The sequence below is a fragment of the Marmota monax genome, unplaced genomic scaffold (genome assembly GCF_021218885.2).
Source record: "Marmota monax isolate L192 unplaced genomic scaffold, Marmota_monax_Labrador192_F-V1.1 WCK01_AAM20220418_F8-fsc00035, whole genome shotgun sequence".
Lineage (NCBI taxonomy): Eukaryota > Metazoa > Chordata > Mammalia > Rodentia > Sciuridae > Marmota > Marmota monax.
Window position 1 is genome coordinate 9,440,554 of NW_026691961.1, and position 21,963 is coordinate 9,462,516.

Below are 21,963 nucleotides of genomic sequence, written 5' to 3' on the forward strand. Positions count from 1 at the left end.
CTGGCCTTGAACTTGTGATCCTCCTGCCTCAGCTTCCTGAGTCACTGAGATTACTGTCTAGCTCAAGCTCATTTTATGGAAGAGTAAATTATGACACAGAAAGAGGATGGGTTGGCCAGGAGTAAGTTGCAAACATAGAGTTGGACCCTGGTTCTTGATTTTGCTATTCCACTGTAGTTGTTCATTCTATGTGGAAACCTGTGGGGTAGGAGAAGGCAGTGATGACCATTCTATCAACACCCTACCTCCTCTTGTTCTTCATGCTGGGACTAGCTTTGTGGCATTTCCTGGGATGAAAGGAGCTCCTTTCCAGAATGTTCTTAGCCAGTGTGCAGAGCCTACTTGTGTGCAGAACCCCTTTGGAGTCGGCTGGTTAGCACCTCCCACAGCTCCTGCTCCCATGCCACATATTGAATCTAGTGCTAGGCACATGCATACTGGAGTATGCATGTGCGTGTGTGTGTGTGTGTGTGTGTGTGTTGGCTGTGTTTTGACTGCACCTGTTGCAGTGCTTTCCAGGGCTCCAGAGCATTTGCTGGTATTTAAAGACAGCATGGCATTTTGAGTGTGGGATTCTTTCTCTTGCTGGCTGAAGTGTTAAGCTGCATGACAGTATCTTGACCAAAGAAGGCCCTTGTTTCAATCTTGATTACTGTCCTGTGTGTTTGGGAGCTCAGCCTTTATGTATGATTTTGTTCTCAAAGTTGGGCCTCCTAATGCACTAGGTATTAGTGCAGTTTTATTCACAGGTAAATTAACAGCATTTGGAAAGGGGGTGGGCTTCATTTGGCCCTGAGAGGCTTATGTGGTCTGAGACCTTTGGCTGGGAAAACTTTGTGTATGTGTTTTTGGTGCCATTTAATGGTGTAAGTGCCCATAACCTTTCCCTCTGAGCTTGGCCTGCTCAGTCTCCTTGTAAATTAACTCATCAAATCCTCACAACAAGCTTTGGCTTTCCCCTCTGACTTGGAGACAAGAATCTGAGCTACAGACCAATGGCTAGTGAGTGGCAGAGTTGGCATCCCAGCCCATGCAGAACAGGAGCCCTAACATTTATGTAATGAATGGATCTGTCCATTCCAGGCCTGGGGCTGGTTCATATGCAAAAGTTTTAGACAGTTTCATAAGGAATGATTCAGCTGTCGGATTTCTTTATTCTGATAACAAGGACTTAGATTCTTCTTCACCAGGTTTGTAGGGGGGAAAAAACCTTTTAGGAGCCAAGACATGTTTTGGTAATCTAGCGGTGATTGCTCAAATATTGGGTGTGTAGAGAGCAGTGGCCTCCCCTGAGGCTGGGACTGTTTTCCTGGCACCAGTTCTTGTGTCTTTAGCCTCCAACTTCTAAAATCATCCTTTATATAAACTCCTTGCTTCATTTGCAGTTTGTCCTTAAAGAGGGATCTGAGGAAATCCAGTCTACCCTCTTCCCCCAACTTCAATCCCCTTGCCTGTCTGATAACAGACCCATGAGTTTTCTCTTTTTATAGTGCTGGGCCTTTTGGGAAATGCTCATTGAATACCTGTTAAGAGTATGAGTAAATGAACTACTGTAAAAGTGTTCTAAATTGCATTTCAAAGTAGAGGGGGGAACTGCCTGTGATTCTCCAACCCTGATGCAATCCTTGTGAGCCATCTTGGATTGGGGGGGGGTGGGGGGAGTGCTTCTTTAGCCAGGTGTAGGCCAGGCCATGGCTCCTCGCTGAAACCTGGGGGAGTCTGTCATCCTTCTACTTTCTCCTCAGCCCCCTGCAAGACTGACTTGCCATCAGATAATTAAGAACTGTGAGTTGTGCTTTCAAAATATACGGTTCTGTATTTTTTAAAAGTAAGGCTTCAGGTACCTGATAATTAGTCTTCTAATTGCTGTCTGCAGCCTTGGAAGACTTGAGGTGTCTGGTATGTGAGGCTTGAAGAGAGGTGGAGAAGAAATCCATGGATCATTTGTTTTCCTTGGCCTCCAAGTCCATTTGCATTTCAATCTATTTGTCAATCACATATTTGTTAGATTTAGCAGTTTTGAATGCCAGTCACTGGGTATGTTGATGTATTGATGTTTTCCTAAACATTCCCTAGCAACTGAGCAGTGTGCTATGTACTACTTTTAAGCCTGTTTTTGGTGGATTTGAAAATGTAATTAGATCTCAAATTAATTTTCCCTTGAGGGTTTCTACTTCTGAAAGGGAGACTGCTGAGCTTAATACTCAAAAAGTAAAAGAAATTGAAACTCTTAAGTTTTTATGTGCAAATTACATGAGACAATTTGAAGTTCTTTGAAAACTTTCGTTTGTTTAAAACTTGTCTGTTTTTCTATCAGGCACTTGGTAGTCCTCCTTGAACCCTGGGTGGAAAGGAGTGGTGGGAACAGCTTGGGGAGCCCATGCAGAGAGCTCATGGACACCAGTGATGTGTGTTGACTGTACTACAGGTGTGGCCAGACCCACTTTTTCTTAGGAGGTGCTCAACAGTCTTAACTTTGTCAATGGCACTGACTGTCCTAGCTGAATTAAACTTAGGGGTTTGTCCTTCCTTGATCTCCATAGATCTATCGCATTTCCCTGAGATGATCCAGTTGCAGAAGCTTATCCTGGCAATGACACAGGAGCTAGGAGAGAGGACAGGAGGGATCCCTTGCTGAAGGGGACATTGGATGACTGCCAGGATTGGGGAGTGGGTGTTGTAAGGGTGGTCTGGGAAGGCCTTGGCTGTGGGCAGCCAAGGGTGGAAGACTGCTGGTGAGGCAGGCCAAAGCACAGGTCTATCTGGATTGGCTGTGCATTTTCATGTGTGTAGGAAAGGCAGATATCAGATGGTAATGGGGGTTCTTAAGGAAACACTTGTGGAATGAACAGAGGGCCATCTTCTTGTGAACTCTTTTGTCAAAGTGCTTCATTATATGGGATGGGCAGAGGGACAGGGATGGTAGATGGACACATCTAGGATTTTGTTACTTTAAATTTCCCCAGAGACGTAAATTTCAGAAGCTATTGAGTAATGAAAAGGATTTACTTACCATAATTTTGGGTCACCAAATGGGTGGCAAATGGATTGGGCTGAGCTTGGAGGCGATGACTCACCCCCAAGCCCGAAGTTGGCTGGATTCTCAGGCTGCGTGGCCTCTGTAGGGCTGCGGGCTGGAAGGGCTGCTTGGAGTCTGGCAGGACCCTCTTTGGCACACAGGCCACTGGGCAGTGCATGTCCTCCAGAGCAGGGGGGGGGGGCAGTATCAGCTGTATATGCAGCTTGCTTCCTGCTTAAAAATGCTATAGAATTTGCTCTTTCAAAAGCAGCTATAGTCAAATAAGCTTTTATTTTTCTAAATACTTATTTATGTATTTATGTTGGTATTGGGTATTGAACCTAGAGGCCTTACATCACAGAGCCACATCCCCTGCCCTTTTTATTTTTTTATTTTGAGACCGGGTCTTGCTTATCGCCTTGCTAAATTGCTGAGGCTGGCTTTGAAATTGGGATCCTCCTGCTTCAGGCTCACAAGTTGTTAAGATTACAGGCATGCATCACTGTACCTGGCTTCAAATAAGCATTTAGATTTTGCTTTCAAAGTGAGATTCTCGGGCTGGGGTTGTGGCTCAGTGGGATAGCACTTGCCTTGCACGTGTGGGGCACTGGGTTCGATCCTCAGCACCACATAAAAATAAATAAAGAAAATAAAGGTATTGTGTCCAAAAAGAAAAAAAAAAGTGAGATTCTCAAGCTTTTGATTTCACAACTGATGCTTTGAAATGCTTTAAAAAGATAATATTTCATCTTTTCCTTTTATTGCAAATTTAAAATCATTCATAGCCATAGCCAGGCACAGTGGTGCATGCCTATAATCCCAGTGGCTCAGGAGGCCAAGGCAGAGGATCACATGTTTGAGGCCAGCCTCAACAACTTAGACTTTGTCTCAAAATAAAAAATAAAAAGGGATGGGGATGTGGCTTGGTAATAAAGCACCCCTTGTTAAAGCCCCAGTTACCACCAAACCAAAAACAAATCAACAAAAAAACATAGCTATGGCAGCAAGTTAGGACTACCTTGAGAGATGGCAAGTGCATCCTGTTGACCCTGTAAAGATTGCTGCCTGGGAGTGGCCCTGAGAGGTGCTTAGCTGCCATGCTGTGACCATGGCAGGAAAGAAATTGCAGAATTCCACACAGGCAGAAGGTTGCCATGGACAGGTCTCTCTATCATTATATCCATAAGAGTGTCATGGTGAGATGACCAGTGTCTGGGAGCCCAGGAGTGGTATGTGACTGTGGGCTTTAGCCTCAGGAGGCACAGGCCCTTATGGGTGGCCTTGTGCCTCATGCTACTCTTTTGTGGTTTGAAGTATCCAGTGTGTGTCAGAATGACCCTATGGGGTGTTTAGAGGTACTGAGGTATCTGGCTGGTACCAGGGGCACTGTCTGGAGGTGGCCGTGCCATGGCCCAGCCACACTTATGTGACTTGAGAGCTGTCCCTACTTCCAGCCCTTCGCACTGACTAGTCTTCTGCTGAAAGTCTCTATTCAGATGTCTTTGGGACTTTCCCCTCCTCCTTGAGTGTTTGCTCAGATGTCACCTGCCCAGTAAAGGCTTCTTTGGTTGAATGTGTACTATCCCCACCCACATAATCCCATCCTCCTTCCCAGTGTGGCTTCTTGAGGGCCTGGACTTGCTTTTTTTTTTTCTTTGTATCTCCAGTGATCTGGCAGTGCAGGCCCTGTGGCAGGTGTTCAGTGGACATTGTAGATCTGAGGGACTGGTGGTACCACATGGTTGGAGGTGCTGGGAAGGCCTTGCCATTTCACATAGACCATGTGATGGACAAGCGGGGGGTGTGAGTCTGTATTACATCATGTGTTGTGTTATTGCCACTTCAAAAATCCAGAGTTCTTTCCACACATCACTTGGATGTTGATTTCAAAATGACTGGTCTCTCTTTGTGGTTCTGGGAATTGAAACCATGGCCTCATAGGCAAGCATTTTACCATCCATGGTCAAAGTATAAAATATTTTATTGTTTTTATTTAGACACGGGTCTTGCTAAGTTGGCTGTGTTGGCCTCTACTTGCCAATCCTCCTGCTCCAGCCTCCTGAGCAGTTGGATTAAGGCATGCACCACCATGCCTGGCTGAGTTTTCTAATTTGTGAAGGCTGCTGCATTTTGAATTTGAAACCTTAGGGGAAAATGAAACTTATATGTGTGAAGCAGGGCTGTGGATGTGGCTCAGTGGTAGAGCTTTGTGTTGCATGCTTAGGTTCAATCCCCGGTGCTGCAAAAAAATAATAAATAAAAACTTTTAGGGGCTGGGGTTGTGGCTCAGTGGTAGAGTACTTGCCTGGCACATGTGAGGCACTGGGTTTGATCCTCAGCAGCACATAAAAATAAATAAATAAAATAAAGGCATGTGTACATCAGCAACTTAAAAAAAAAATTTTTTTTTTTTTTTAAATGTAGCCAGGTACAGTGGCACATGCCGGTAATCCCAGTGACATAGAAGGCTGAGGAAAGAGGATCGCAAGTTTGAGGCCAGTGAGATCTGCAACTTAGTGAAACTTTGTCTTAAAGTAAAAAAAGGGCTGGGCATGTGGCTCAGTGATAGAGCACCCCTGAGTTCAGTCCCCAGTACTGCAGTCAATTAGAGCAGTCAGTAATGTATGATGCCTGTTTAGCTATTGTTATGCTTCAGGTTCCTAATGTAACTATGTCCCCCCTGCCATTGCAGTGTTGTGTCAGCAACTGCACCATTCCTGAGCCCATGGCCACTCTGCCCAAATCCCTGGCCAGCCTGTGCTGTATCTCCATTGCAGCAAGGGATCTGCCCTGGGCCCTCCCAGCACCTATACATGTTTACATAGCTACCTCACCATTGTAACAGGATGGTTCTGGAGCAGGAGGTCAGCTTCTATGGGCAGGGACCATGTTTGACTTCTGGCCATTTCCCCATGCCTTGCTAGCACAGTGGCCATGTTTGCTGAGTAATTGGATGAATAGTGTAGTTCATTTACCTCCTTTAAGAAACTGAGCGGGGATATGACTCAGTTTGTAGAGTACTTGCCTAGCATGCACAAGTTCCTGGGTTCAATCCCCAGTACCACCAAAAAAAAAAAAAAAAGAATTATTGAAGACTTGAATTGGGTGTCAACATACCTTATATACAAACAGAGATATGAAAAATTGTGGTACATATGTGTATTAAGAATTGTAATGTAAAAAAGGTTCATGTATAATGGCATAAATTGACGTGAACATACTTTATATAGAGAGATATGAAAGATTGTGCTTTATATGTGTAATAAGGATTGTAATGCATTCCACTGTTGTCGTGTATTTAAAAAAATAATAAAAAATCAATAAAAAAAGAAAGAAAGGAAAGAAACTGAGAGCTGGAGATGAGGCTTAGGGGTAAAGTACTTGCCTGGCATGTGTGAGGTCTTGAGTTCAATCCCCAGCACCACAAAAAATTAAGGAAGAAAGGAAGAAAGAAAATAAGTTCTTCAACTGGGAAGTCTTTAAAAAAAAAAAAAGCAGCAGCAGCAGCTTTGATAAGTTATTTTGAAATAACAAAAACTGTGTCTTTGAAGAGTGTGGTGTACCTTCAGAAGTCATTCCATATCCTGGGCTAGATATAGCTGGGTGTGCTAAAGGTCCTGGATCTCTTCTTAAGCCTTCTAGGGCTGTGAATGTGAAGTTGCTGTGAGCTGTACAAAGAACATAAATGTGCCTGCTGAGGGTGGTTAAAGGGCCTGGGGGGTAGGTTCCTGAGGATGAGTGCAGAAATCCTAGGTGGAGGAAGACGGTGGCTGTAGGTGCTCCCCACTCCCCATTCCTGCCCTGCCATTCTACCTCACCCCTGCATCTCGTTAACCTGGCTGTTGCCTTTTACTTCATGCCCATGAAACAGAAGCAGCTTGACTTAGCTCAGGCTCTAGAGCATTCTGCACCTGCCCATGACCTGTTGATGGTTTCAGACAGATGTCCACAGCAAAGACAGACTACTAACTAGTTTATGTTGATTTATATTAAGGTGCCATGTTTGCCTTCAAGGAGAGGCTTATTGACGCCTTAAGACTTTTCATTGGAAATGTACTTTGGGGGGTGGCTGCAGTTGTAGCTCAGTGGTAGTAAAGCGCTTGCCTAGCATATATGAGGCACTGGGTTCCATCCTCAGCACCACATTAAAAAAAAATTATAAAGATATTGTGTCCATCTACAACTGAAAAAAAAAAATTGTACTTTAGCTGAGTGACATTGCCAAGTATTTTAAAGGAAAGAGTTAGCATTGGGTACATGGATGTTTATAGTTGAGAAAGACCTGGGCTGAAACCTCTCTCTTGAAATCGGCTCTGGGAAGTGTATGGGATGTACTCTTTGTCTAGTCACTGACTGTCATGGTATATAGATCACCCTCAGGGTGCAGTGCTCATCAAAGACTCATGGGAGAAGCTCCTTTACCTGCTGCTGTGTCTACTGGGTGGGTAATGGCTCTGTCTGTGGAAGGTGACTCCCCCCTTCAGGAAACAGCTGCTCAGGGTGGGCTCTGATGGCTACAGGTCACATGGACTTAGTGTTTCTCCTGTTCTAGTTGTCTGGCTGGTTGTGTTCCTGTTCTGTAGCAGCTTGCTATACCATGGAAGGAACACTGTGTTCTTCATAGTAGCCGGACCTGGATTCCTTGGTGTTCTTTTCATCCCTATTTCATGCTGAGAGTTTGCTTTGTTAGTTTAAAAAAAAAATCAGAAATTATTGGGTATAATCTTACAGCAAGTGAAATGTCAAAGGCTGGCATTTGGAAACAGCATTGTCAAGCAGAGTTCCAGCCAAAACCTGTGTTGTGACCAGCTGAGCCAGGAGTCCAAGAGAAATTGGACCAGACAAATACTGGCGCCTGGGTGGCGTTTCCTCAGACACGGCCCTGGGTGCCTTTCCACTTGGTGGGGAGGGGATGGCATGCCAACTCTCATAAGGAGGACAGCTTCTACCCAGACCTTCAGGTTCATGGCATCTTTGCTGGTTTGGTGTACCTCATCCTCTGCTGCTGAGGAAGCAGCCATGTCACCTCAGCCTCTATGTGGGCTCAGTTCCTGAGGCTTTCCTCCCACTGCTTTTGCACCCTCTTGAGCCACTCCTACCCTCCCTCCTATGGGCTTGTAGGCTCTTGGGTTCCTTAAGTGTGCTTGGTGTTATGCTTGTTCTTCCCCAGTTCAGTGTCTCTCACCTTGAAGTTACAGCCCTTGATGGGAATCTCACTACCATTTTATGCTGTTTGTATCACAAAACTAAGTTTTGTCATTTCCAAAACATTGTATTAGGATTTTAAAGGCTCTTCTCAGACTGAAGACACACCTTATCCTCTCTGAGGATCCTGGTGATCCTGTCCCTGGGCGTAGCTGAGCTCTGGAGGGGCTGCTGAAGATCTCCTAGGGTCTGGCAGAGTCTGTGAGTCTGGAGCAGGGTTCTCAGTAGGAACTGTCAACCCCTGGGTCTGATAATTTTTTGTTGTGGGGGCGTTATCTTCATTCTAGGATGTTTAGCAGAGTCCCTGCCTCTGCCCACTAGATGCTAATAATACTTATTTCCTCCCCCAAGTATGACAACCCAAAATGTCTCTAGTTTTTGCCAAGTCTCACCAGGGGGTGCAAAACTGCTCTGATTGAAAGATTCTGCAATAGAATATGTGCCAGGACACCTAAGTTCTTTGGACTGAGCCCTCCTGGTGATGTGAGTAGCACTGCATCTCTCCTGGCTTTAGCATGGCCCTGTGCCCAGCAGTTCCCAACATGAGCCACAGGAGAGGCAGCCCTAGGACTATGCCCATGACTAGCCAGGCAGTTGCCTGCTCTCACACCCACTGCTTATATACTGAGCACATGCAGTCCTCTGGAAGGAAGGAGTTTTGGCGGCACATCTAGCCTAATCAAGTGCTTTTGGGCCCAGGGTTTGAAGTCCTCTGCATCAAAACTGGTCAACATGGAGTGGCACCCCCATAGTGAAAACAGCTGCTCTGAAATGCCACCATGGTTGTCTTTTTGACTCAGTTGAGTCTTACTCAGCTATCCCCCAACACCATTAATAGCAAAACACACTTCCTGTCCTTTGAATCTCAGCTCTGATCTCTAGTCTTTTCACACATGTGAGTGTTTTCCATGATGCTTACTCTCCTTTGTGGACAGATGTTAGCAATGTGGCAGTGATGCTCTACTTCCTCTCATGTCAGTCCTACCTGATGTCTTGGAGTCTGTTGGGACAAGTCATGCTGTCAATTCATCCCTGTGGTTTCTAATAACACCCTCCACTGGTCTGGCTGGCAACTGTCATGGAGTATGGGAGTTGTGGGGTCATACCACCTAGTTTTGGTGCCTGGACGAGGGGCTTGCTGAGCCCAGGTTAGGTACACACTTCCCCCTTTGAGGGCAGGGCTTTCTTGTGAGCATCCATTCTAACGGCCTTTATATATTATTTATTTTTTATATTGAGACAGGATCTCACTAAGTTGCCAGAACTGGCATTTACCTTGTGATCTTCCTGCCTTTGTCTCCTGAGTGGCTGGAATTATAGATGAACTTTTTTTTTTTTTAGTACCAGGGATTGAACCCATGGGCTCTTAACCACTGAGACAAACCCCTAGGCGTTTCTATTTTTTATTATAAAACAGGATCTTGCTGAGTTGCTGAGGCTGACTTTGAACTTGCAATCCTGCCTCAGCCTTCCAAGCTGGTGATATTACAGGCATGAGCCACTGTGCCCAGCACACTTTTTGGGTTTTAAGGAAACAATGCATCCTCTTGGACATCTAAATTGAGGCTACTTTTATTAGTTGTATTAATAAATTTGTTTGTCTTTTTTGTGCATTTCATGGTATCAAGATGTGTACCTCTTCTCTTTTTTTTGGTTGGGGGGTTAGGTATCAGGGATTGAACTCAAGGGCACTCAACACTGAGCCACATCCCCAGCCCTATTTTGTATTTTATTTAGAGACAGGGTCTCACTGAGTTGCTTAGCACCTCACTGTTGCTGAAGCTGACTTTGAACTCCTGATCCTCCTGTCTCAACCTCCTGAGTGGCTAGGATTATAGGTGTGGGTTGACTGAGCACCTTTTCTTGCTTTTGGTGGCTGAACTGTTGTCTTGTGGCTCACTCTTGATTATCGTGGGTCCACCTGTGTTTCTTGTCTTTTTTGTTTTTTGTTTGTTTTTGTTTTTTTTACATTAATTATACGTTAGTAATTGGGTTCATCCTGACAAACTCATACAGGAATGGAATTTGATTGCATTTCAATCTCCCCAATCCCTCTCCCCCACTTTTCTTTCCTGTGTTTGGAATGTTTACTACCTTTCTGGAGCCCTGGCTGCTGCTTCTCTGTACATCATTCCCTGTTTATATGGAAAGAGAAAAATCCTTGTCTGTCCTTATAAACAGATGTGCAAACAGTTTAAGAAATAGCTGTGTGTCCACACTCCCTTTTTTATTTGAATTATGAAAATTGAGCATTCAGTTGTCTTCAGCCTTTTTCCAGGGGGCTGGTGCTGGGTACTGACCTAGGGCCTTGCACATGACTGCTCTACCACTGAGCTATATCCTTTTTAATTTTTATTTTAAGATAGGGTCTCAATAAGTTGCTGAGCCTGGCCTTGAACTTGTAATCCTCCTGCCTCAGCCTCCCCAGTTGCTTGGATTATAGGTATGGTCCACCACCCATGGTCAGTTTCAGGTTATTCTGATCAGTTTGTTTTTAGTGTTTGAAAGGGCCATGTGTTGGCCAGTGACAACCTGGCAGGCTGCTGTCCTGTCCTTCTATCCTATGGGGACTGTTGGGGAGACTTTGATTTTCAGATGCAGCATGGATTTTAGAAGCACATTGAAACAAGTAAGGTGCCCTCCTAGGTTCTTTAGTGGGCAGGAGTATGAAGACCTGCACCTGGGTGCTCCAAGTTCATTTTGTATTTTATATCACAGTCTAGTAATAAGTGGGCCTGTGTCATCATTGTGAGAACATGAGGGGCATAGCAGGGGAAGGGGCTTTTCTAAGCATGAGTGCAATTTTCACATACTGCAGATTTAACTTTAAACACTTACCTGATTTTCTCAGTGCCCACTTCCATTTTTAACTGTGTTCCCCCTGAGGCTTTCATGTTTCAGTGTCTCATTGACAACTGTTTTGTTGTTGTTTTGTTGACATTTGCCTAATTGCTTTCCAAAATAATTTTAACAGCCCCACTGGTTTTTGGTGCCAGCTGCAGTATGAATATGAATGTGCTTGCTCTATCATAGTCTTGCCAGCATTGGGTGTCTCTGTGTATTGTAAACACAGTTAATCACTGCTCTTATCTGCTCATCCCCCATAATTAAAATTCACAGTGCTGTCTTTGGTTGCCTTAGTTTGGCCTTAGAGATTTGGTTGGAGACTCATGCAGCACTGAGAGAGAATTGAGGAGTGGTGGCTGGTGTGAGCAGGGGAGAGGGTAGCAGCCCCAGAGGACTGAAGAAGGTCAGACTTCAGTCCATGTGTGCTGGACAGTGAACCATTTGTCTTACCTTTCTCCTCTGTGTCCACAGTATGACGCTGTTCCCATTCAGTCCAGTGTGGTATTATGTGCCTGCCCGTCTCCATCAATGGTGAGGACCCAGACTGAGTCCGGCTCCGCTCCTGGCATTCCTAGCAGTAGCAGCAGGCAGGGCCCCACCATGGACAGCACTACAGCTGAGTCCCGGCCAAGCACTAACCCCCTGCAGCACACTGCCCAGCCACCACAGCCACGCAAGAAACGGCCTGAAGACTTCAAGTTTGGGAAAATTCTTGGCGAGGGCTCTTTTTCAACAGTGAGTATGTTCTGCTGTTGCTTGTTAAATTACCATATTTCTCTTGGGAAGGCCAACTGTTGTGAAACTAAGAGCTAGGCCACCTGAATGCAGGTAGCATTCTTCCTGGGAAGTGCTCCCAGGCTTCTTCCTAGTGTCTGTCTCCCGCTAAAAAGGCCACTGGAGTCTTCTAGACTGGCTTCCACAGCAGACCACCAGGAGTGTGTCTAGAATGTCTAAACCTGATTTTGTAGATGAAAACTTTATAAAGCATCTCTTGGTGGGCGTGATGGCATACTTATGTAGTTCCAGCACCTAGGAGATGTGAGACAGGAGGATTGCTGGAGCCTCAGAGTTTGAGACCAGCCTAGGCAACATAGTGAGACCCATTTCAAAACATCTCTTGCTGGGATTGTAGCTCAGTGGTAGAGCCCTTGCCTAGCACATGTGAGGCACTATGCTGGATCCTCATCACCTCAAACAAACAAACAAATAAATAGATAAATAAAACAAAGGTATTGTGTCCATCTACAACTAATGATTTGCGGTTGTGTTTTTAAATACAAGTTAATTTCATTCTAATCTGGCCTTAGCAGGTTACATTCTTTATTCTCCTGTCCCAAGGAAGTTTTTGTGTTCCTGAGATTAAAAGTTAGTATCTTTTCAGACATTTTTTTGTTACAACTAATGCTTTTTTAAAAAATTTTTTGTAGTTGTAGATGGACAGAATGCCTTTATTTATTAATTTTTATGTGGTGCTGAGGATTGAACCCAGTGCCTCATGCATGCTAGGCAAGCACTTTGCCACTGAGCTACAGCCCCAGCCCAACAATTAATCCTTTAAAAAAAAAATCTCTTGATTTTTGTTTGTTTTAATATATAAATTAGATTTTTGGTGGGCTGGGGATGTGGCTCAAGGAGTAGTGCGCTCACCTGTCATGCACGCAGCGTTGGGTTCAATCCTCAGCACCACATATAAAATAAAGATGTGGTGTCCGCCGAAAACTAAACAATAAATATAAAAAAAAATTAAAATAAAATAAATTAGATTTTTGTTCTTTCTTTCTTTTTTTTTAATAAACAGTAACATTGTTATAGAACCACAGTAACATTGTCACAGATTTACCTGACTTGGGTTTTTCTCTTTACTTTAAGAGAAAGCAAAGAAACAAAGGCTGATGGTAGCAGCCAGGTTGCTGAGGTGGGATCCAGGAGGCATTTGGGGGGGGGGGGGTGCTGTGCAGGGTTGTGACAGCTCAGAAGTCCTGGCTGTGGGTATACAATCTCAGTTCAAAAGTGCCTCCACAAATGCGACTTCTACACTGGCCTTCAGTTTCAGATGGGCGCTTCAGGATGGCCCTGGAAGCACCTCACCCTGAGAGAGTTCTGAATAACCAGTCTTTCTTGCCAGCCTTGTGAAGAAACCATATGTGGAATTGTGGAATTTGTTGTTTTTTCCTTCTCTGTTTTACATTTATGAATGATTCTAAAATACAAAGAACATGGAATATAGCTCACTGCATTCTTAATATCTTGTCATTTTGTTTTACTTAATGTTAACTTTTGCTGCCCTTCTACTTTTTTTTTTTTTTTTGGTATTGGGGATTGAACCCAGTGAGCTTTACCATTGAGCTATATTCCTAGCCCTTTAAAAAAATTAACTATTTGTATATTTTTACGATACTGGATATTTAACCTGGGGGTGCTTTACCACTGAGCTCTATCCCCAGCCCTTTTTATTTTTTTTCCTTGAGACTGTGTCTCACTAAGTTGCTCAGGCTAGACTTGAACTTGTGATCCTCCTGACTACATCTCCTGAGTCACTGGGATGGCAGATGTGCGTCACTGTGCCTTGTTTTCCCCTTACACTTGTAACTTAGATTTCTAATAGCAACTTTTATGAATAATATTGTTTATAAAAGGATTGTGCCTTCGTGAAAAAGCCCTCAACTATGAAGATAGTTCCAGTTGTTCTGTACTTAACTACCGTTTAAGAGAGAGGAAACTGCCTAGATAACCCTGGGCAGTAGTACAACCCCAATTTTTTGTTCTCACTACTTAGAGTATCCAAAATTCTCCTCTCAGTTTGATATTTTTACATTTATCTCAACTGGGAGGGAGGATTTACTTGTGGCATTGCTTGTGTCCCTGGATTAGGGATTGTGGAGTAGGTGTCACCCTTTCTGGGTGATGCAATCACCATTCCCCTTACCCTGTGCAGTTTTGGACCTAGCCACAAGGTGCCTGGGAAAGTGCTGTGAGCCAGGGGCTCCTTCTCCCACTGTTTAGAATCTGTAGCCCTGAGTCTCAAATTGGTGTTACCCTCCCTTCTTTCTCACAATTCCTGAAATAGAGACCATTTAAATTTAGATTTCCAGGGGAGAGGCACAATTACAAGGTTGTACCAGGATCTTGAGTTGGCAGAGCCTGGTGTTAGTGCAAGAGAGGGAAGAGGTCCTGAGGATACTACAACATCTGGGGCAGCCTGCCATCACCCTGGGTAATGTGAAGGGATATGTTGCACCTGAATCTCTGGAAAAGGACCCCCTCCTTTCCTGTGGAAACCTGTTAATAAATTGCTAACTTTAGACAACCAGAAAGATTACATAAATATGGTCTTAGAGAGGATTCTGCTAAATAGCAGTACTCTCTAATAGTTCTTTCCCTTTCCTATTTATGAATCTAGCACATGCTTTTGTGAAGGAATGTGACATTGTATAAATGCATAACCCAGAGAAGAATGTTCTGCCTTGGCCGCTTCCTTCAGCTTCAGTGACTGAAAACCATCCATACACAGCACATTCCTTAGGAAAGATTTTTGAGATCTTTCCACCTGAGTGCATATAACCCGATCTTGTTCACAATAATGGCCAGGCGTCTCAAAGTGCTTTTCCAGGACCACGCCTGAGGAGTTCTGTCAGGCATCCTGTCATGGGATTTGACTCACAATGAGGGATTGAGTGGACCTCATCCTCCCATCAGGCCCAGGAATTTTATAGGGACTAGTTTCATCTGCTCTCTGTTCCTCAGGCTGTTGCTCTTCAGAGGTCTTAGGCACATTTGCACCCATAGGCTGTGGTGGGATCTACTGTGGCAAAGCTGTCTTGGCAAGCTCTGGCCAAACCTTGGGCCCATCAGCTACTTCCACTTTGGTGCCTCAAGTGTGGCCAGGGTTTATTCAGTCTTTCCACATCCACACTTGGGGATGCCACACTGGGCACTTTGCCCCTGAAGTGGAGTTTGAACCACAGGGTCAGTTGTGCTTCTGAGGTGGCAGTGTGAGGGTGTCCTGAGAAGGTAGCTTACTCCTGTGCTGGTTTACTTCCCTGTGCCCTTTATAGCTGTGATCATATTTGCATCATCTGATGAAATGTGTGGTAGAAATTATTAGCAATTATTTTAAAATCTAAGTTTAGGGCATCTTTTTGCATTATACATATACCGGAAGGATATGTTCTTTTTTTAATTTTTTTTTTTTAGTTTTAGATGGACACATAATATTTTATGTGGTGCTGAGGGTTGAACCCAATGCCTCACACATGCTAGGAAAGCACTTTGCTACTGAACTATAGCACCAGCCATGGAAGGGCGTCATCTTTTTTTTTTTTTTTTTTTAAGGGCGTGTTCTTAAAGTTATTTTTTGAAGAAATTCCAAGGACCCACTTGTGGTATTTGGATATGTTAGTCTATGAGGTTGTCCCCCCCAACTGCTGTCAGTATTGGGTATTGAACCCAGGGTCTGGGTCTGGTGCTTGCTAGACAAGGGCTCTACCACTGAAATTTTTAAAAAATTTATTTTGTGATGGGGTTTCACTAAGTTAACTTGCTTGTGATTCTCTTGCCTCAGCCTCCTTAGTAGCTAGAGATTACAGGTGTGCACCGGTGTGCCCAGCTACAAGGTTCTTTTTTTTTGATACCTGGGATTGAACCCAGGGGCACTTAAGCAACAAGCCACATCCCCAGTCCTTTCTTGTATTTTATTTAGAGACAGGGTCTCACTAAGTGTCTTAGGGCCTCACTGAGTTGCTGAGGCTGGTTTTGGATTTGTGATCCTCCTGCCTCGGCCTTTTGAGCCACTGGGATATAGGCTTGTGCCACTATACTTTCCTATAAAGTTCTTGAATTTATACTTTCATGGCACTATGAGGACCAGTAGCAGATGAGCCTTCTGAAAACAGTGGAGAGATTTATATGTTTTTTCTTAACTGTTAAAACACATTTACCTTAGCAGTGGCTTTGTACTTTTGTTTGTTAGTACAGAATCCAAAGGATTTATGTAATTTCAAACCTCGAGTGGGATGAGGAAGTCCTTGTCTCTTCAGACTGTCTCCTGGTTATTACAGTGTGTGTTCTTTTCCTTCTCTTTTCCCCTTTTTTTTCCCCAAACCAGGTTGTCTTGGCCCGAGAACTGGCTACCTCCAGAGAATATGCTAGTAAGTACTAATTCCAGTGAGCTATGTATCTGGGACTTGGGGACAGTGCAGCATCCATGCACATGGCAGTCTGGGTGGCAGGGCCCGAGGTTTTTCTGCTGATTTCAGGATCTAGAACATTGTTGGTCTTAGAGACCATGAAGCTGGTGTGGGTAATTTTGGGAAAACTATAATTTGTACCAGTTATCTTTATGAATTGTGTATTTACTATTTTCACCTTTTCTAATTGTAGTAACTTACTTCTCTCTTACCTTAAGTTAAAATTCTGGAGAAGCGTCATATTATAAAAGAGAACAAGGTCCCATATGTAACCAGAGAGCGAGATGTGATGTCACGCCTGGATCACCCCTTCTTCGTTAAGCTTTACTTCACATTTCAGGATGATGAAAAGCTGTGTATCCTTTTTGTGGTTAGCACTATCTGAAATCATACCAGTTATCCCTCTCATTGTGGAATCACAGCCCCTTTTTTCTCATGAGTAACCCCTTCCCCCAAAAGGAAAGGGTACAGTGTGGCTCCCCACTCCTGTTGCTATGGGACCTCTTGGGTGGCCAATATTCCTGGAGGCAGTAGGTAGTGCCAAACACGGCTGAGGCTCCCTGCTGGGTTGTCTGCTGATGAAGCCATCAAAGAGTTTTGAGGGTTTTTTTGGTAAACATTCTACCTAATAGATTGTTGGTTATTTTAATCCTGGCTGCTGGGTTGCTAGATATCAATGCAAAGGTACTCCCTTCTAACAAGCATCTGTGCAGTATCTGTTAGATATCAAATCCCGTGCTCAAATAAAGCAGAGGACAAGAGAGGAGGAGTGATCTTGAATATCCTTGGGCTCCTGGAGTGTCTGTTGGTGTCTGCCTGCCTCCTTGACTCCTGGGCTATGGAATTTGTTTGGAAAGGACATCTTTTCTGGGTATTTGAGAAGTGCAGGGAGTGACCCACAGGATCTTGAATCATCTTCCTCATGTCCTGAGTATAGTTCTCCCTTGGGCTTTCAGTCCCTCAGCTTTCTTTAGTGCCTTTGCTCTCTAGGATAGTCCTACTTCTCCAGTAGGTCTTCATTTTGTCCATTTTCTCTTGTCCTTAATTCCCTGAACTTTGGGAGCCCTTTCTTTACTCTTTTCAAACTTTCGTTTAGGAATCAGGGAGGCAGGTCTATGGATCTTGGGGGCAGGCTACACTTGTGAGCCAGGCAGGTGGGTTTTCCTTGCTCCCAAAAGGTGCTCTTCTCTTTTTAGTGGGCCCCACCCCTCTCCTTGGCACCCTCAAAGCTGGTCCAAGCCTCTGAGGGCTTGGCCTCCCTATTTTACCTGGGTGAGGTACCTGGTTTCTCTCTATTCCATCTCTTTCTGTACCATGAACACCAATTCTTCTGTTAAAACTTTGCTGTATTCTGTTCCTACTTTATTTTTTGGTGTAGTGCTAGAGATCCTATCCAGAGCCTCGTGCATATTAAGACATGCTCTAGGGCTGGCGTTGTAGCTTAGTGGTAGTGCGCTCACCTAGCAAACATGAGGCCCTGGGTTTGATCCCCTCAGCACTACATAAAAACAAATAAAGGTATTGTGTCCAACTACAACTAAAAAATAAATATATAAAAAAAGACATGCTCTACATTAAGCCACACTCCTAAACCCCTGCTCCACTTTTTTTTAATATTTATTTTTTAGTTTTTTAGGTGGATACAATATCTTTATTTTATTTTTATGCAGTGCTAAGGATCAAACCCAGTGCCTCCTGTGTGCTAGGTGAGTACTCTACCATTTGAGCCACAACTCCAGCCCTCCTGCTCCATTTTTTAAAAAAAATTATTTTTTGTCATACTGGGAACTGAATAGAGGGGAGCTCAGAGCCAGCCCCTTTAAAATTTTGTTTTGAGGCAGGGTCTCACTAAGTTGTCTGGGTTGGACTTGTGATCTTCCTTCCTTAGCCTCCCTAAGGAGGCTTCCTGGGATTATAGGTGTGTGCCACCATGCTTTGGCCCTGTTCCCACTTTTAATACCATCTTTGGCTCCTTCTACTGCTGCCTGAATTTGCTTGTTCTTTTAGAAGTGTTTGTTGTGCTTAGGGAGATGGGGATGTGCTGGTAAACAAGGAAAAGGCTCTGTCCTGGTGGTCTCCCTTTCAGAGAAGGAGTTGGAGAGATGCAGAGTATCACACTGTCACAGATGTCCAGGTAGCAGGATGAGCTACAGAAAGTAGAAAGGCCGCAATGTGCAGGTATCTGGAAATGTGGGCCTCTCTAAGTTCAGTGGACTTGCAAGGGCAGGAGAGAATGTGAATCTGAGGAATAGGCAGTCTGTGGGTGGAAGTGGGTCAGTTCTGTGAACCATGATGACCTGGCACCAATTTTGGATTTTGTCCTATTTGTGCTGGGGAACACAGGGTTTGCCCCAACTCTGCCCCCTCATAGTCCATACTGAGGAATGGGAGCTAGAGGCAGTTGGGGGCTGGGCAGGAGAAAGTGGAGTCAGGTGATTTCTGGTATTTGCCCTCAGAGTATATAGTGCTGTTACTTAGCCAGGAGAGACGAGGCTGGGGTCAGATACTGTGTTGGCATATGACACATATGCTGGTGCTTGCTCTTCAAGGACTGAGTGGGCTATTGGGTGGCTGTCATCAGAGCTCTGGAGGCTCACCCAGGATGATGTGCAGATCCAGAGTGGGCTAGCTGGCACCCAAAGAAGGAGGAGACTGTGATAAGTTGTTGCCAGTTAATAAGGAGCCTGGAGACCTGGAGGCTACAGGATCAGATTTGTTCCAGTAGGGTGATAGTTGCTCAGCCAGCTGCTGCCCAGCAGTCAAATACATGGGCCTGGGCCTGACCAGGATTTGCATTTATACAAGTTATTGGCTATTGGGTGGACGCTTCTTAGGGCAGTGTTCAAGACTGAGCGGTGAGGCAAGTGGAGATAAAATACTCAAGTGGGCTCTTCCTGGTGGTTTTCCCTTAGTATCACTTTAGTGGTCTGGTAGTGGCAGACCTGTGGCCTGGAGAGGCCTTTTTTGGTGGTGGTTTTAGCTCTGATTGAATAGTGGCATGTAGGGTAGAGCCTGCTGTCTCCCAGTATCATTTATGGTCCCCACCTCTGCTGCTTATGTGACATTCATTAGCCGCCTCATCACGTTGTTCATGTCTCTATCTTTATCACCTCTGAGGCTGCCTTGGTCCCTCCCTCGTGTCCCCTGGGACCCAGTGTGAATTCACGCCTCTTTGAGGGTTTCTAGCTACCAGATAACCAGAGGTCCAAGGCCTTGGCTTCCTGCAAGCCTGCTGGACGATGTGTCCTATTGGCTGGGAGTCTTTGTTCTGTCAGCTTTGCATTACCACCACGAAATGCCTGAGGGGGCCAGCTTTTTGAAGAGAAGCAGTTTGTTTAGCTTGTTTGGAGAAAGTCCTAGTGCATGCTGTAGCCATGTGGTGGATGGTGAATGGCAGAGTAGGTACAGAGAAAGGAGCAAATCTCAAGTCAGAAAGTAGAGACAGTGGATGTAGCAGGGTTTGCTCCTTTATGAAAACCCTCTCTTGAGAACTTCCCAGGAATTGCTTCACGTTCAGTGACCTGAGTCCCTAACACAGCTCCATTTTCACTACCTTCCAGGATTGCTACTCTAGCAACCAAGTCTCAATTACAGGTACCCTTGAGGGACATCAAAACCATATCCAAACCATAGACAGCTTGAACAGAACAATAATCACTTGACTTCATCTCCTCCTAGTGTCATGGCTGATGGGACCAGCTCTGAATCCAAATGAGAATGCTTTTGCTATCTGGTTTTCAGATGTGTCTGGCTAGAACAGTGCAGGTGGAGAGGACTCCAGGTCACTTTACCATTGAGCCACATCCCCATTCCTTTTTATTTTTTGAGACAGGCTCTCACTAAGCTGTTTAGGGCCTGCTAAGTTTCTAAGGCTGGCCTTAAACTTACAATTCTCTTGCCTCAGTCTCCTGAGCTGCTGGGATTATGGGCATGAGCTTATGCACATAGTATTCTTTTTTTTTTTAATTTTTTTTTAGTTGTATATGGACTCAATGCTTTTATTTGTTTTTATGAACCCAGTGCCTCACACTTGCAAGGCAAGTGATCTACCACTGAGCCACAATTCCAGCCCTGCACATATTATTCTTGATGATTAAGATAAATTCATTTAGACCCAGGACCACAAAAATAAAGACAAATTCCAAAACCCCAGAAGGTCATGAGGTCTCACTCACCTCCCACAAGGATAAGACTCAGGGACTTCTGCTTCACTCAGCATCCCTGGTATACATTGTGTTGAAAAGAAAATGAAACTTTGTCTCCATGAATAAGTGCCTAGATGTGACACCATCTCTCTTTAACTGTAATCTCCAGTGGGAGAGGGGAGTGGTTGATTAAGTGCATTTTCTTGTCACTACCTGCAGTGACTTCAGAGTGAGTCCACCTATCCTCAGGACAGTATGAGGGTAGACAGAGCCTGTGGACGCCTTGCTACAGCTTGGAAACAGGCAAGTGGGTCCATTCAGGGCCTGCTGTGGTTCTTTACCAGATGCAGTGTAGGCCACCAGGAGAGCAAGCATAATCGCCTGGCCAAGCAGAAAGCCCTCCACCCCCAGAGCATTTCTGCCTTGACTCAAGTCTGAGCAGTGAGGGGCCTTCCTCTTCATGCATAGTTGAAGGCTGGAGGAGTCTTATCTTCCTCCAGTTCCTGTGAAGGCTGATTAACACCTGTTTGCCCTTGTGATGCCCCACTTGCAGAGAGGAGTCAAGAACACTGCCTCTGGGCTCAGGGCTGAACTTTGGTCCCTCTCCTTTTGCTTTGTGATCTTGAGTCAGTTGCTTGATCTCTAATCCAGGTTCCTGCTCTGCAAATCGCAGGTGTTGGGCTTACTGGGTATGTTTGAGAGAGATCTGCCACCTCTGCCTACCCCTAACTGCCCTGGCCTAGAGGGTGGAGAATGTGCTTAGGATTCTGATAGAGCACCTTGGGATGAGGAAGGCATGTGACTATGGAGAACTAGCAGCCTGAGTAGTAATCCTGGGCACCTGCTGTGTTCAGACCTGCTGATCACCTCTCCCCCCATGCTTAGCAGAGACATGTCCTTTATGCAGAAAACAGGAACCAGTGAGAGGTTGGATAAAAGTCAAAGCTATGAAGCTGGAAGAGGCAAGAAATTGCTTCCTCAGGATATGACTGAGGCTGTCTCACACCTGGGCTCCTAACTAGTAGTCTTATGGGCAGCCCAGGTGGAGTCAGAACTAGCAGTTCCATGGCCCCAGCCTCCCTTGTTGGGGGCAGGCAGGGTGAGGTGAGGGGGCCCTGGTGGAGACCCTCTGCATTCTACAGTATAATGAGGTATACTTGCTTTTTGTTTTAGGTTTTGTGAAAACTTGTCCCATTGGGGAGGTGTGAGTGATCAGAGATGGGCCTGACAGGGGTGGCATTGGTTGTGGTGTTTTCCCTCCTTCATTGATAGGAGTTGACCATGCCTTGGCAGACAGAAACCAGACCAAGAAGGCTGTCCTGGCACCATGAACACAAGCCACCCTTACAGTAGTAAACATTGGGTCTCCAGTAGCCACTGCTTAAGGTAGTAAACATTGGGTCTCTCTGTTCTGGACTGCCATGGAGGTGAAGCACCTAGAGATTTCTAGTATGAGGCACAAATGTCCAGTGCTTCCAGGGGAAACAGTTATATGGGAGCTGTTCTTGTCAGCCTTCCTTTCCCTCAGAAGGAGAATTCAGATGGAACATGTCTTGGTGCG

The 21,963-nt window shown here is 44.9% G+C and overlaps 1 protein-coding gene across 2 annotated transcripts in view; it reads left to right on the top strand.

The window, feature by feature from the left end:
- The window catches only part of Pdpk1 (3-phosphoinositide dependent protein kinase 1), a 70,596-nt gene that overhangs the window by 16,632 nt on the left and 32,001 nt on the right, over window positions 1–21,963 (top strand). For both annotated transcript variants that reach the window (XM_046443132.2, XM_058579166.1), the window contains exons 2-4: window positions 11,543–11,806; window positions 16,176–16,218; window positions 16,476–16,613. In XM_046443132.2, the coding sequence (XP_046299088.1) occupies window positions 11,543–11,806; window positions 16,176–16,218; window positions 16,476–16,613 (445 nt within the window). The remainder of the gene's footprint in view (window positions 1–11,542; window positions 11,807–16,175; window positions 16,219–16,475; window positions 16,614–21,963) is intronic.